Source organism: Calonectris borealis, chromosome 24 (genome assembly GCF_964195595.1).
Source record: "Calonectris borealis chromosome 24, bCalBor7.hap1.2, whole genome shotgun sequence".
Lineage (NCBI taxonomy): Eukaryota > Metazoa > Chordata > Aves > Procellariiformes > Procellariidae > Calonectris > Calonectris borealis.
Genome location: NC_134335.1, coordinates 644,820 through 660,390, shown reverse-complemented (window position 1 = coordinate 660,390; position 15,571 = coordinate 644,820). Strand labels below are relative to the sequence as shown.

The 15,571-nt window shown below is 53.4% G+C and overlaps 1 protein-coding gene across 7 annotated transcripts in view; it reads left to right on the top strand.

Annotated features, from left to right (window-relative positions):
• Window positions 1-15,571, top strand: part of CADM1 (cell adhesion molecule 1) — a 164,111-nt gene that overhangs the window by 121,079 nt on the left and 27,461 nt on the right. For 4 of the 7 annotated variants that reach the window (XM_075172797.1, XM_075172800.1, XM_075172798.1 and 1 more), the window contains exons 6-8: window positions 7,188-7,287; window positions 10,255-10,427; window positions 14,425-14,496. In XM_075172797.1, coding sequence (XP_075028898.1) covers window positions 7,188-7,287; window positions 10,255-10,427; window positions 14,425-14,496 — 345 coding nt within the window. The remainder of the gene's footprint in view (window positions 1-7,187; window positions 7,288-10,254; window positions 10,428-14,424; window positions 14,497-15,571) is intronic. The other 3 variants (XM_075172802.1, XM_075172801.1, XM_075172799.1) reach the window with 1 other exon arrangement.

Below are 15,571 nucleotides of genomic sequence, written 5' to 3'. Positions count from 1 at the left end.
GCGCCTGGTTTGTCCGGCTGCTGCCCTGCGCCCTCCCGAGCATCTCCTCGGCTGCCGAGGCTGTCTCGTCTCTGACGGAGAGGGGGGCCCGGCTCTCTTGCTCCTCCTCTTAGGCGTGGAGGGGCTGCTGCTGCGGCAAGGTACAGGCGTACCGCGTTGTCGGGTAAGCGGGCGTAATACAGGCCCATCGCTTGTTACCGTACCCAAGCTACACTTGAAAAATAAATAGCAAGTCCACGGCGCCTGCGCTGAGGGGAAGGACGGTTTTGCTGTGGTCAGCGAAAGTAGGACTGATTCCTGCTGAGCGTCAGCTTGTCCTCCTCACGGAGCAGGCGGTTTGTTGCGTACGTAACGTGGCGCTGCCTGGCCCCTTGCGAAGTTTTGAGAGAAATGCTGCCGCGTGAATGTCGGGTGTGTTATTGAAAAGAAATGGCTGCAAACAAGCCGCCCGCGCCGTGTACGAAACGCTCCTGGTAACGCTTCTGGGAAGCAAACAGACGATCGGAGCCGTGTGCTCCCGGGAAGGGCGACGCTTCCCGCCCCGCCAGAGAACGCGTGACCCTCTGCGTGCGGCGGGCTGTCGGCCTGAAAACAGCCCCTCGTCTGGCGGGGGCTTGCCTGCTGTCGAGCAGATCCGTCAGGGAGGGACGGCAGGCCAGCGCGTTGAGTGTAATTTTAGAAAGGAAATGAAGCAACAAAATGCATTACAATATCATTAAGGAGTGGCATGGAGCCAGATATTCTCGGAGACATTTAAGTTCAGCCTGTGTGGTACTCTTCCTTATCTCGTTACTGGAAGTGAAAGTGTCGAAGCCTTGATCTGGCGTTTTCTCTGGGTTCTTCTTTTTTTGTTGCTTTTCTGAAGTTTTAATTAATTGCACATTCATTTTTATAATATCTACACGTGTACTTTTAAAATAGGCACCGATGGAATCTGTTTCGGCCGCTGCTGTTACGATGGGAGGATTTTTTGCGCCCAATTATGTTAAAAATCGGCCGTATATGTATGCTGTCGCATCTCTGGTAATCCTTACATTTCTATCGAGCACAAATATTAATTGCGTAGTATGCAGTGAAGTGATTAACATCAATGTAATTTATCATCTGGAGATTTCTAAAAATGCATAAATGAGTTGTTTTGTTCAGCGAGGTGTTGACCCCTTCAGAAACTTTGGTTTAAAGCGTTTTTTTTCTTCTTTTAATAAATATGAAAAGCAGCACAATCAGCCAAGTGTTCAGTTATTTGATTTTCTGGGGCATTAGCCACTCTTGTTTGTGACATTTCCCAGTTGGGTGCTCGTTTGCAAGCTCATTAATAAGGTTTTCTCGAAGGAATGTTGTTGGGAGTGAGGAGCGCGCAGCGCGGCCTGGACTCTGCCTTCCGCGAGCGTTAAGCAGCAGCACGCGCTTCCGGATTCGAGCGAGAAGTGTTGACACCCGACATTCCCGCCTGGCTTTGGCTCTGCTTTTCCTGCTGCGAGCTGAGCGTTGCAATTCTCTCAGTCGAGGGCGAGTTTTGCGAAGTCGTGTTTGGGGTGGAAAGGCTCTTCCAGAGAGGTTGTGAGCTGCCAGTCGTACGCTTTTTCGTTATTTTAACCGCGGGCTCTACTTCTTTGAGAGACTCCTGCCCTTTGGCTGAAAACCAGCAGCGCGGCCTCCGGTCCTTGCGAGAGGTGAGGGGAAGGTAGGGGATTGCCGGCTCTGGGCTGCCTCTGACGCAGACTCCGTTTCCTGATGAGCAAACCCGCTTGGTTTTAGGACGGAGGCGAGAGCTGTGTATAAACGGCGACTTCGCCGACGTCTTTTCGCGCCGGAGAAGGGACTCCTCCCGCTCTTCCCCCAGCAGGCCGGCGTGGGAAGGTGCAGAAACGGCCAGGAGTCAGGTTTGGTGCGTGGTCAGTTTGGGCGGCAGAACAAAGCAGAGGTGGGGAGCTGGAGAAAATAGTGCTGGTCTGAGGAGAGGTGTATAAAGTGTTGTCGGGTGATGTGGAAGCTGGAGTTACCTAAAGCGGGCAGGAACTCTGCTTGACCTGCGGGACCCTTCTCCCGGGGGTGCCGTCTGTCACCATTTTTACCAAGAGGTGCGCGTCAGGAATTAGTACAGTAATCGTAAAACGGACTTTAAAACTTGGCTTGGGTGCCTAATTTCACGGCGCGGGCAAGAGAATTCTCAGCTGAATCGTCGAAAGAATCCATTTCGCAGTTCTCTCTGTTGGCAAACGGTCCGGCGTTGCAAAGGACGCCGAGCCGCGTGCTGCAGCGCCCCTGTCCCAGACCCACCGCGGGAGCACGTCCTTGTCTGCTCGCGCCTGCCGTGGAGAAAGCGGCCGTCTGCAGTCACCTGTGGTTTGCTTGCTGTACCTGCTCAGCTGTAATTTGGAGCAGAGGGAGAGAAATCCTGTGCTGGCAATGTACCGAGGCCCTGGGTAGCCCCTCTTGCTGCTGCGTGTCCGCTCCGTGGAGCGGCTGCAGGCCATTGAACCGTCGGGGAGAACCTCGGCGTTGTCGGAGGGTGCCCGTTCCTGCTCCGTGGTGGAGCTCTGCGGGCCCCAGCCTGCCTTCAAGAGCTTGTCTGCCTCGTTCGTGGTTTTCTACGGTTTCCCCCCAAAGCAGCACGTGGGAAGAAGGCTTTCGGCTGGCAGCCATCGGCCGGGAAGGGTTGACTGGTTTGTTGCTGTTGGTGGTTGGCGAGGGCTAGGAGTCACCTGGGCTTCGGAAAAGAAGCGGTGTTTCCCAAACTGTTTTTCCTGTGTTATTAATGGCCGTTTTGGTGCAGGTTTTGTGCTTAGAGTGGACAGATTGCTGCATGGTAGGAGCCCTATCACTTGCACGGAGACTACCGGAGGACCAGGAGCTGGTGCGGTGTGATGAGTCGACTCCGTTACCATTGGCACGGCCCCAGAGAACACGTACGTCGAGTGCCATGCAGGTTTTCTATAGCAGCTTCCAATAGCTCTTGTGCACGGTGAAATCACCGGATACGACCCCAGAGTTGCGTTTATTGCACATGGTTTCCTCGTTACGCATATTCTGACTGTATTTCAGGGGAGAGGCGCGAGGGCGAGAACGTAACCGCCTTTCCGAAGAAAACCCGCCTTTTGTTCACGTACGTGGCGATGCTCCCCGACAGTAGTCATCCTTGCTGGCTGCAGCGTCCGAGAATGTAGCCGCAGGGGGTGGTCGGAGAAAGCCGTGCCGCTGCCACCTCCGGAGCGCTTGCTGCGCACCTCCAGGAGCTCCAAAGGTTGCGCCAGCCGTTTGGAGGGAGCTGCTTAGGGGGAGCCTGGAAGCCTGCCCTGGGCTCGGGTTTGGGTGCAGCCCCGCTGAGGAGCGGCGCGGTGGGAAGGGGGTGCGCGGCAGAGGCTGACCCAGCGGAGCATCCTGGTACCCCGGGCGCGCGGGGAGGGCAGGCTGGCCAAATCCGTCTGGGGACGGGCTTTGAGACGGTGAGGTTTGCCTGCCTTTGAAGATCGTAGGTCGCCCTGATGAAAGGAAATGGGTGGAAATAATAGGCTTAGGCTTTTGTAAGGCACCGAACGCGGTATAACGTTGATATCTTGGCTGATTAATGGGATCTAAGCGTTATCGATGGAGCGCGCATTTAAATGGATTAAGAAATCGCTAACTGGCAGATCTCAAAGGATAGTCATTAGAGAGTAATCAGCAAACGATGGTATTTTTAGAGTGAATGCACGGGCCTGGGTGCTTGGCCCGATGCCGTTCAGTGCTCCCACGAAGCATTTGAAGTTCTTAAAAAGTCACTGTTAATAATCTTTGCTGATGGCGCAAAAACCGGGCGAGCAGCTAATGAGAGGAAGAATTGGGACAAAGGCAGAATAACTTGAGTGTGTTGGTAACTTGCAAACCCCGGAGCTTTGCAACCGCGAGACGTCGGTGGGTGCAGCCTGGGATGGGCGGTGAAACCCGGAGAGGAGGTGTCGGCTGGGCTCCGTCTGAGCCGTCGGGCGCGCGCCTGCCGCTTCGGCACGGCGTGTCGGCTGGAGGAGTCTTCAGCATCTCCGTGGCCTGAGAAATTAAAATATAGGTTGTTCGGCGGGGAGGGGGGGAAGGAGCATTTTTCGGCGCGGGGCCGGGCCGGCTCGCGCCGTAAGTGACCGGCGGGGCGAGGAGCGGGGCGTGCTGTCCCCTCCGGGAAGGCTGCGGATCCCGCGCTTGCAGGCACACAGCGCGCCTGTTGTAAAAGAAATCTCATCAAACGCAGAATGGGTTTGTAATAAGTTTTTCAAATTGGTTGCTGCTACAGCGTAACCTTTAGACTACTGGTATTTAACCTTGTATATCACTCTTAGCTTTTTGAATGAATTTAGCTTAATAAAGGTGCCTTATTAAATTACTAGGCTGTTTTTTTAAGCTGCTAGAAATAGGCATACTAGGAAATAGCTTTGGGTTGTTGGATCTAATTGGCTGCCGGTGGAGTATGTGGTGGCTTAGATGCATAGATGCAAAGCGTTTATTTTTATGTAGTAGTCCAGCGGTGTGATATTATGAAGTCCCAAGGCGAGGATTTCGGGCTGCTGGAACGCACTTGGTGGGAAAAACTCTGCTGCTGCTTGCCTTACGCCCTGGATCACCATCCGAGATAGTCGTTGCCCCGGATCGTACAGCCACAGATGTCGCGGCTGGAACGGGGCCTTTTTAATAAAGCGGTTAGTAGGTGGCAAACTGCTAGTCCAGGCATTGAAAACCATCGCAACTTTACCGGTGTAGGCTGCTAAATGTCACAATCCCGTGTCGGAACTGAGCGCGGGATCCCACGGTGCTCGGCATTTTGCAAAGCTTTGCTAGCAGAGTCCATAATCTGAAGAAAACGGATACTGGCTTTGCCTGAGCTGGGATGCTTAGTGGTGGAACTAAAGATTATTTAAATGCGTGTTCTTAAAAAAAAGAAAAAAAGACACCACCACCACCCCCCCCCCAGATTCTTGGCCAAAGCACGTGAAATTTTTGTGGTATGCTGTGAGCCGAATTACGACGTCGGTTCTCCGGAGCGCCCAGCCATCCTCCTGAATCCTCCAGACTCGTGAAGCATTTTCCCGAGTGCCCGCTGTAATTACTGGCGTGCTGGCGAGTCCTGCTTGGGAGAGGCGTTCGCTGTGGTAACTCCGTTGGGAATGCTCTTGTCTTCACGCGCGCGTGCACGTGCCCTGATAAAGCCCAGGTTTATGTTGCAGGTGGCGTCTCTAGGGCGCCCAGGTCAGAATGGTGCGGGTTCACTTGGCTGCTTTCACTTCTTTAACGGAGACTGTGGGGCTGGAGGGGCTCAGCTCCTGCAGTTCCGGGAGAGCTCGCTTAGTTTGCGGCTCGTCCTCAGTACAGCAAGCCTTCAGTGTGCTCCTCTAGATTTCCATAAGTAATTGTCAGCTGGTAAACAGCTCATTAGAAATACTAAAACCGATCTAATGAAAACGGGATGGGAGCAACAGGAGAGGCAAGCTGCAGAAGATGTTGCGCGGAGCCTTCTCGGCGCAGGGTGCCGTCGTCTTTGTGTTCCCGTGCAAATTGGGCTGAAAAGGTTTTCTGCTCTTTCCACAGCACAGAGTAGAACAGCATCCATGTTCCCGGCATGGGCTCTTCGGCACTGCCGCGAAGCAAATAATAAATAGCGAGCAGATGGCCGGGGGGGTGGGAATTGTGAATGAGAGTGGCGAGCGTGAGCACGGCGCTTAAGACGCTGCTTGTGATTTACTCGCTGCATAATACTTGGTTTAACGCGTCTTCCCGTGTTTAAGCGTTGTGTAAGTGCAGACCCGAGCGTCGCAGACCAAGCTTCCACAGCATTTCAGCACTGCTTTGTGCTTTCCTGTGCTTGCCTTCTGGCTACTCCTGCCACGTCCCTCCCAGGGCTGGCTTGTGCCTCCGAGACCTGGCCCGCCTTGGCCGTACCGGCGCCCCGCTGCGGTGGGCGAGCCCGGGTGCGCGGGGACAGTCCCTGCCCCGGCTTTGGCTCAAGGGCGCGCTCAGAGGCTCTTCCACCCTCCTGCGAAGGACCTTTTTCCTCAGCTGGTGCCTGGAACCCAGCGGTCGCTTCCACGCCTTTATTTTGCGCCTCCGAAGCGTTAAGCGTGTTTTCGGGCACGTTTCCAGGGGAACGGGGGCTCTGCGCCTCGGGCGCCTGACACCCCCAAAGCGTCGCAATCCCCCGCGGCTGCCGCGGTTTCCAGCCCGCGGAGACGCCCGCGTTTCATAGCTGCGAGAAGCATCTGTAACGGGGGTTAGTTTGTAAAATGTTTGTGGTATAGTCATCTCAGGAGAGGATTTACTCCTGTAGCTTATTCCATTACTGGAAATTATGAGAGTTTAAATTGGTTAAATCCTGACACGGATTTTTTTTTTCCTAATCTCTATTATTCCATAGGAAGCATGTTAATGAGTTAAACACAGTTAATAGAATGCAGCAAGCCAATATTTTTGGTAGCAGTTACTCTCAGAGGAAATAGAAACATTTAAACGGTTTCGACCTTTATGCGCACTGATCTTCTGCCTGCCTTTGTTCCTTACAGTTGAGTAAATTCCTGAAAAATATATATGGCTTAATGGCATTTGTAGCATCGAATTGATTTCTTGCGCCGATAACGTTTTAGCTAGAGCTTAGATTGCGTTTTTAATCTGCCTTTCAGTTGTAGAAGGTAATGAATTTTTTAATTGCGGACTCTAGGTTTGCGGTTTGGCGCTTTTTTCCCCTGCAGGGTCTTACTAACGTGTTTCTGAGCCGGCTCCCTAACTCCAAATGCTTTAATTCCCCGTGTTTATTTTAGGATTTAGAAGAGCTTCGTTTGGCCGAAATAAAATCTCCTGTTGTTTAAACAAAAGCAGCAGTGGCTGTGACTCCTTTTGGTGTTTCTAACGAGCATCTTTTGAAAAGCCCGACGCGTTAATATGCGTGGGCGCCGAGTGTTGTCGTACAGTAATATATGATACGCGATGAAACCTATCAGTAGCGAGCACCGCAAATATCTCTGGTTTCACCTCAGCGCGAAGGCAAATGAGTTCCTTTTAGCTTGAGCGCCTTCAGAGATAAACTCCCGGGCAGCAAAATGCATTTCCCGGGGAAGCGCGGCGGGGCGGCCGGCGTGCCGGGCGCCGTCGGCTCCACGCCCTCGTGCCGGGCGCGCGCGGCGGGCCCGGGTCGGCACGACGATTGACCGAACGATGTCTTTCTCCCGCAGATAAGCCGCAAGTGCGGGTCTCTCAGAATTACCCGGTGCAAGGCCTCACGAGAGAAGGGGAGCCGCTCGAACTGACGTGCGCAGCCTTTGGAAAACCACAGTAAGTTGGACTCTTCCCGAGGATGGGCCAGGTTGTCCGGCGGTGAGGGGGTCGTGCGGCAGAAGCCTGCGGACGTCGTGCGGCCTCTGTCGCTATTGCAGACGCTCGGCGTGCCATTCTCTGCGGCGAAGGCGGTGCGACAGCGTGAAAAAGGGAGGCGCCTTCTGCGCCCGAGCGTCTGCTGCGCAATTGAGGAGTCCGTTCTGATTTGCTCGGATCCCGGTACAGCTGATGGCTGAGGGGTTAGCACTGGAAGAGCTCCCAGGAGGGCCCTTCGCGGTCCCCACGCAGCAAGCCCTCGGGCGCGGAAGGGAGAGATCCCGCAGCTGCACGCCTCTTCCCCCAGGGAATGGCTTGGGCGGCCGCCGGGGGCAGTGAATCTGCGGAAGCGCGGCCAGGGCCCTGCGTACTGGGTCCCGGTGGGGTGCCAGCACGCAGCCGCGAGACTGACGCCCGGCAATTGAGCGCTTGTAAAAGTGGGATGGGTCCCCAAGGTAAGGCAGCCTGTCTGTCTGCTTGTGTCGACGGTGGGATGATTTTCCTCCCTTTCGGTGCCCTGTGGGGTGTTTACGAATTGCAAGTTTTGTTCTTTCCCCCCTTCTTGCCATGCCCTTGAGGCTCGCTTATATAGTACGCATCAGGAAATGTACGCATCAGGAAAATCCTGGCCAGGGAGGGTAGATTTTCTTCCACACTTCCATTGTTGTTCTAATTTAAGTTTTGTCGACGACTTTTTTTTTTTTTTTTTTTTTTTTAAAAAATACTTCCTCTTCCCCTTGGATTTACGGCTGTCAAGTATTTACTACCCTTTTTTATTTTCGTCATGTTCGTAAGATTCCTGCAAACGTCCCTGGGATCTGTCAGCGTCTCCTTGGTAGCGTGCCCAGAGCTGAGGAGCTGCCGCAGGTGTAGTCGAACTGGAAGCCATCTGGTTTGACAGCGCCGCGGCCGCGGGCAGCGGCAGGCAGGGTGCGAGCGCTCCGCAGTGAGGAGGCTCGGGGTGCTGCCATCCTCCACGGGGGCCCACCTCCTGGCCCAGATTGTTTTGTCGATCCCTGCTTCCCAGTTTCTTCCGTTCAGCACGAGGCTGATTCCTTCCCCGTACGTTAGAGCGGCCCGTCCCCTGCTGAGTTCCATTTTAATCGCTATTCCCTGCTCAGAGTCTGTCGAAGCCCCTTTGCATTCCCCCTCTCATGGGTGACTGCCGGTCCTCCCATTTGCTATCATCTGGGAATTTAATGAATAGGCTGCTTTACTTTTTTTCCTTCCAGGCTATGAATAAGACATACACATGTTAAATAGGACAGACGCATCTCCCCGGCAGCACGCCACTTAACGTTACGGTGATGCTCGTAACGTGCTAGCAATTCGCTTATGTAGGTCACTTCACCTGTGTCTCTCAAAGCGTTAAGAAAATACACGGTAAAACAACGGGCTGTGTTTAGCTCTATCTTTTTAAGACAAACGGATTTAGTAAAATCCTTTGCGGAGGTTTAAGATGAACGGGGACGTTTCTCCAGTTAAACAAAATCATTTCTCTGCAAAATTTGGCAACGTAAACGTTGGGGGAGGGAAGCCCAGAGGAAAACGAAAGACCGGAGGGTAGAGATTTCTATTTTGGTGTTAACACGGGTATTCTGTTAGATTAGACACACGCACGCCCACCCCCCCCAGGACCGTGGCAAAAGTGGGAAGGCACCGAAAGGGTCACTTGTAGGACATCCAGGCTGAGACACGTCTCTGGGAAACAGGCTGCTGCCTAGTGCCCGCAGCGTCTGAAACCTCGGGACTCCAGAGTCAGGGACAGCCTCCTGCACGCCGTAGCCGGCAGCCTCGAAACCCTTTCCGCCCGTGTTGAGGTTAAACTGCGTTTCTGCTCTCTCGAGAGCTGCCGCTGCCCCTGCCGTGGCTCGTGAGCTGGCGGCTGGGAGGCGAGGAGGAGAGCGCCAAGCCCTTGTCCAAAACCAGATGCCAGCTTTGTGGCAGGCGGCCGATCACCGGCTGGCTTTGCTCGGCCTTGCGTCCGTCCCAGTGGCGTGGCTGGGATGGCGAAGCTTCCGGAGCTTCTGCGTCACGCGAGTAGTCGCCCCGTGGGCGCTGGGAAGAGCCCGAGCTGCGGGATGCCGCCAGCAGCGGGAGCAGGCAAACTTGGGGACCAGAGAGGCTGACGAACGTCGTGCTGCAGAAACCTCCCCTTTTAAGAGCTCGCTCTTGAGTCGCCCCGAGAGGGGCTGTATTTTTCTTGCCGGGGAAGGCTGTCTCAGGCGTAGCTGCTCTCTCCTTACCGCTGCTTAAAGACTACAGTAGTAACAACTACAAAAAAAAAAAAAGCCCCCTCCCAGGCCCCCCAGCGCTCGCTTTCTTTACGAGCTCTAACAAAGCACGCTCGCTTCGCTCCCAGAGTGGCGCAAACACGCTGCTCGTTGTGGTTCCGCTAGCGCAGGGCTGCCGGAGAGCCCGCTCCTCGGCCGGGGGGAGAGGAGAAAGGCCTCCCCCTCTCCTCGCAGCCGAAACGTTCTTAGGGGGCGGCCCGGCCACCGCCGAGGTAAACGGGCCCATCGCATGGCTTTGTGGAAGGGTTCAGACGTGACCGAAACGGCCTCGTTCTGCCCCGTGCTGTCCAGATCTGCCCGCAGAGCACCCTGTGGATGCCCCCGTAGTCCCTAGACTCCAAGGTTGCAGGTTGACTGCATAAGCGAACGATTAACCACTAATGAACTTTCTTCCTGCTTGCATTAGTGCTTTCAGAAAATTTAAGGTCTGGATACAGTTTCCTGTTGGGTTAAAATAAATTTAAATTGAGGAAGCCCGACAGCATCTGGGCTTGAGTAGCGCAAAAAAGTATGTGTTATTTCTTTACAGTTTTTCGTGGTTTGGGCTTTCTGTCTGTGGATGAACTATTGAAGATGCCATCTTTACCATAGGAAAATAGTAATGTGATTGTTTCTTTTTCTCCCTCCTCTGTAGGCCTACGGACATGAGGTGGTTAAGAGTAGATGATGAGATGCCTCAACACGTTGTAGTGTCTGGTTCAAACCTTCTCATTAGTAACCTAAACAAAACAGATAATGGTACATACCGCTGTGAGGCTTCAAACGCGGTGGGGAAATCACATGCGGATTACATGCTGTTTGTATACGGTACGTGAGAAAAACCACCGTTCTTCTAGACTCATTTACACATAATTGCAACATACCGTGCTCGGAAAGCTTTGACAGAAGTTAACGTTTTGCTTAATGCAAGGTTTACAGATAGCTCCCGACACGTCTACCTCACGCCGGGCTGGGGCAGGGGCTGGAAAACCACTTATTTTGCTCCTGTAAGCCTCGGTGTCGTGCAGCGGGCGCAGAGCCTGCGCCGGTGTCCGGTGAGCTCCTTCCTCCGGAGCTGTGCTCGCGGGCTTGCCGCGGCACGCCGGTGCTGTCAGGTGCAGCCCAGGGAAAAGCCAGAGCCGGGGCCCGGGGAGAACTGTGAAGTTCTCTGGCCTGACAGTTCTCCTAGGACTCCTCCGACAATTCCTTTTCCTTTTTGTCATACCTTCTCCCGTGTCTTCAGCAATGGTCCGGGGCGGGGGGGCTCCAGGTCTTTCATTAGCAAGTTAAATTACCGAAGAATCAGCCAGCATCCCCAGGTAATTACAAACCAGTAAATAAACTGGAGGGATGAGACGTCTTTAGCCTGTCCCTGGCTGCTGGGCAGACACTAAAACATGTCTCAGCATCTCTTTAAAGAGCTATTAAGTAACTGCTTTAATTCTCCGTTCCTCTGCATTGTTTTGCCATTGCTTTAAACCTTGCGCTCCTGTCGCGAGCTGCTGCGTACAATAAAGGTTCAGCAGGCACTTGAAGAGCGATCCCCCAGTTTAATTACGAGCCATTCCCTTGGGCTGCATATTTAAACTTTATCTGTTACGAGCGGTTGTTGTGTGGCTGGGCTAAGCTCGTGGTGGGTATTGCCTGTTACTCGGATGGGACGGTAACCCGCTTTGCTTTGAAGTTCGTTCCATGCAACAGCCGCTTGAAGCTCCGCAGGCCAAATTCTCTTGTACTTGCTCTGATCCAGCTAAATGGTTGACATCGCCTATCCAAATGCCACTGGCACATGAGCCATTTTAAGCCCAGCCTTAGAAACCTGCCCAAAGATTGGCGATAATCCCAAGCTACAGCTTTGAGCTGAAATTGAACTCGTCTACCACATCGTACGGGTAGTTTTCTAGTGCCTGTAGCTCCAAAAGGCTCCAGTTTACACAATGAAGTCAGGTACGCTTTTACGATGGGAATTATTTGTATGCTCCTGGTATAAAAAAAATACCTCATTTACACCGGTGTCTAAAGAAACGACTGAAGTTGTGGAGAGTAAAGAAGTTGAAATAGGACGCAGGCAGTTCCCCGGGAGATTAAAACTGTGGAGAGCTACTGCTGTGAAGCAGTTGCCGACGAGGCGGTTTCATTCCTCGTGTAGTTTTATGTACCTGCTTTGGCCCAAGTGAGTGCGAGGTCAGCCCTCGGCAACGTTAGCGACCTGGGGTGTAGAGCCCGGGGTGACTCTCGCACTTGTTAATTGTTCTGCCTCCTGGGTGTGGGCGAGAACTAGACCGCCCAGCACTTCTTCAGTGCGGCTCCCCCTCAGGATTAAATCCACAGGAGGAGACCCGAGACCGTATTACTTTAAAGGAGATGGAGGTTCCCGGGGATGTAAACCCGTGGGCTCCAGTTCAAGCATCCAGCAGACGTTTTGGCCGCGTAGGGAAGGGCTTTTCGTGGTCTCTCAGGAGCTCGCGGTCAAATAACGGGTTTACATCCCGTCACGTCCAGTTTCTGCACGTTTGGGAGTGTCCGGCTAGAATCCGGCACTCTGGGCAGCATAAAGAATCCCGTTAGCCCTGAATTCAGAAGGGAGAAATCCGGAGGCGTTGGTGTGGAGGAAGCGGTTGGGCTGTGGCCGTCTTCCGACGCCCTCTGGTACAGAACCTAACTCAGGTTGTCGCTGAAGGAAACTTCTGCTCGCACAGAGCGTGCCGGTCCCGCCCCGCTCGCCCACGGAAAGCATCTCCAGCCCTTGGCCCCTTTCCCCGCTAAAGGACGGCAACAGCGGTATCAGCGCTGGAACCCGCGTCCTTGCAGAAACGTCTCGGTAGGCGTAGCGTGGACGTTGGAGGGAGGGCGTGCCTCGCTGCTGGCCCTCTGCCTCGCCGCCTGTCGGTGCAGAGCTCCCCAAATCCCTTGGGAAGGGGGGGAATTACGGACACGGCCCCCCCACGCCCGTAGCGGAGCAGCGAGAGCCACAGCAGAGCCGTGGGCCGGCACAGCTCCGCGAGCGGCAGGGTTGACGTAGTCTCCGTACCAAAGGGATGCAGTTGAACGGTTTTACGTGCAGATGGTTTCCAGGAGCCAGGGCTTGCAAAGGAACTGCTGCTGAGCTGTGCTTAACACACCTTCCTCTGCTGCGCACGTGGTATAAGGATGTCTAATCGCATTGACACACACCGAAAACACGTTTATTTTTAAAATGCGTTTCACGCTTTTCCTCCCCATGGGAGCGGGCAGACGCATTTGCTAGAAACTTCGAGCGCAACTAGCACGCAATCTTTTTTTTTTTGCTTTTATCAAGGCAGACTCTGCTGCACGGCATCGTCCCCGTGCGGTTTGTGAGGCGGGCTGGGTCTGCCGGCCTTTGCTGGCCCTGGCGAAAGGCCGGGGACTTCTGCCCCTGGTTCTGCTGTGCTTCAGCTGTGGCCGTCTCCGCTGCTCCCCGGGAGACGCACGCATTGACGAGCAAGTCTCAGGTTCCCTATCGTAAGCGCAGGGACTGGGGTGCTTCGGATGTAGGGGAAGGACAATAACCGCTTATAATACAGCCGTAAACAAACGCTGCCCAGCGAAGCGAACTGCGAGGTAATGTTTCTTAATTTTCAGGAAGTTGTATGGAATATGACGAAGGTGCAGCATACGATTCAAGTTCAGGTGTATTAATTAGGGAATCTGAGAGAGCTCGCTTGGAGATAAAAGAGTAGCAGATGTGTTAGTGATGAAAAGTTGACATGCTATAGAGGAAACCTGAAATCAAAAGCCCATGGAATGTTTCATGCTCCATTATTGCCGGATGAATCCGTAGTTCAAAGTCTTCCCGAGTACTTAGCACATTCAGTTTGATCATCGGGGCATCGATACGTATTTTTTCTTTTGCATCTCCTCGTATCTACCTTCTCCCGCCCAATAGTTTTGATGAGGATGTGCCCCTGTACCTAGCATCAGTTCTGCGAAGAGGGGCAGTCTTGAGTTCAAGCACGTCTGAGGAGGGGTTGTCAGTCACAAAGAGAAACGTCCCCGTATCCGTGCTTCTCGTGGACGATGCACTAGTAGCAAAAACAGGAGCCTTCGACTGAAGTCGTCAGAAAACGACTGGCTTTTTCTCATTAAAGATCGTGGTGAAATTCTCCGGACCTTGAAATGGATATCTAGTGATGACGCTCTCGTTTCTTTGTACTTATTACTGTCTTTGAAGTAGATTCTACCACCCTGCTGACGTGTATTCGGAGAGGAAGAATGGTGAAGCTAATGGCCCTGGGCAGAAAGCGAGATGCATTCGCGTGCTGTTGATATTTAGCCCGTTAAGCGCAGCAGGGCCCCTCACACAAACCTCCCACCTGCATTTTCAAATGTAGACGTAGAAAACCAAGAAAGCACCGCTGTGTCTCTCTTTGTACATATAAACTGTTCTTTTTGTCGTGGAAAGCGTGCAGTTTATTTTTCTTATGCCTCTCCCATTCCATCTCTCTCTCTCATTGACTAATTTGTGCTGGGTTTTATTTATTTTTTTGATTTTCCTTAGCATTGTAGAAGGCCAAAAGGGGCGGGGGGGCGGGGGCGGGGCCAGATCTCCAGCTAGAGGAGTCCGCGCGCGGCTCCCGAGCCGCGGGTTGAGCTGGGAGCCGCGTCCGGCGGCTGGGGACCTGGCCCGCCGTCCTTAAAGCCAGCTGGGCGGTCACCACCTGGCTTTAGGGGAGGAAAGACATCCGACAGCCGCGCTGCTTCTTAGCGTCCTTGTTTTTCTCTGATCACGATTGATCGCTGTTGTGTTCTGCTTGGTTTTTCTTAATTTGCTTTTTTATTATTTTCCTTTTTATATTTTATCCAGATCCCCCCACAACTATCCCTCCTCCCACAACAACCACCACCACTACCACCACCATCCCTACCACCATCACAGGTACGGTACCTTCATAACCATTGGAAATGTCCTGAATGTGTATTGTCTTTTATGTATATAAGCAGAGCATGAAGCCTGGGGAAAAACAGCAAACAGATCACCTGCGGTTTACTTTTTTTTTCCTCAAACACACCCACGGACCAGCCCGGGTCCCGGTCGGGCGGCTCGGCGCGTGGGACAGTCCTTGCTGCAGGTGTCTCTGAAGGGCGGGGATTGCCGTGGCAGAAGCAGCTATGAATTCAGTTACTGGTGGCTCGTACTGGGTGCTTTCACACGAGGGATACAGGCGGCCTTAGAGCTCGTCGAATCCGGGCGGTTGTTCCAGCCTCACCCCCGCCAGTACCGATTTCTGAGCGAGCTATACTGGGAGGCGGAAAGCTCGGTCTTCGGTAACGTAACGCGGCTCAGATGTGGCTCCAGACGCTTTCCCTCGTGCCTCGGTGTTTGGTCTGTCTCTGTGACAAGCCCTCTCCCTCACGCTCCCAGAAAAGTGAATTCCACCACGCGTTTTTTACTGAGTCCAGCACCGCCCGTGGGGCCCTTTTGAGGAGCTGGCCTGGAGCAGTTTGAGTTTTTCCCTGTCTTGCGAGACAGGGTGAGTAAAACCAACCAGCCGATCGCGGGACACCTCTCTCTTACACGCATCCGTCACGTTTCCTCGCTAGACCCGACTCTCTCCACGCAGAGGGAAGGCCTTTCTGGTTTCTTTATAGTCATTCGCATTGTCATTTTTCTGATCTTTTCTATTTCAACTGCTGCTTTTGCTTTGGCTTGCTTTTTTTTTTGCTTTTTTTTTTTGAGGTAGAGGTGACAAACCGAAGGGGAGAACGGCCCGTTGACTAGCCAACGGCATAACGTTTGTTGCTGCTGTAAACCGTCCCCTGTGTAAATGCCTTCACGTTTTATTTGCTTTTATGACGTTGCTCAGCTGACTCTAACTGTCCTGCTCAGGGCGTTTTGTGGCTTCTTTCCTTCTGAGGTTTTTGCAACCGAGTCAGACTCCGCTGGCATGGACAAGCAATCGCAGCCTTTCTCCCAACGTGCCTTAACGCGCGCTGCGCGCGCGCCGTCTGCC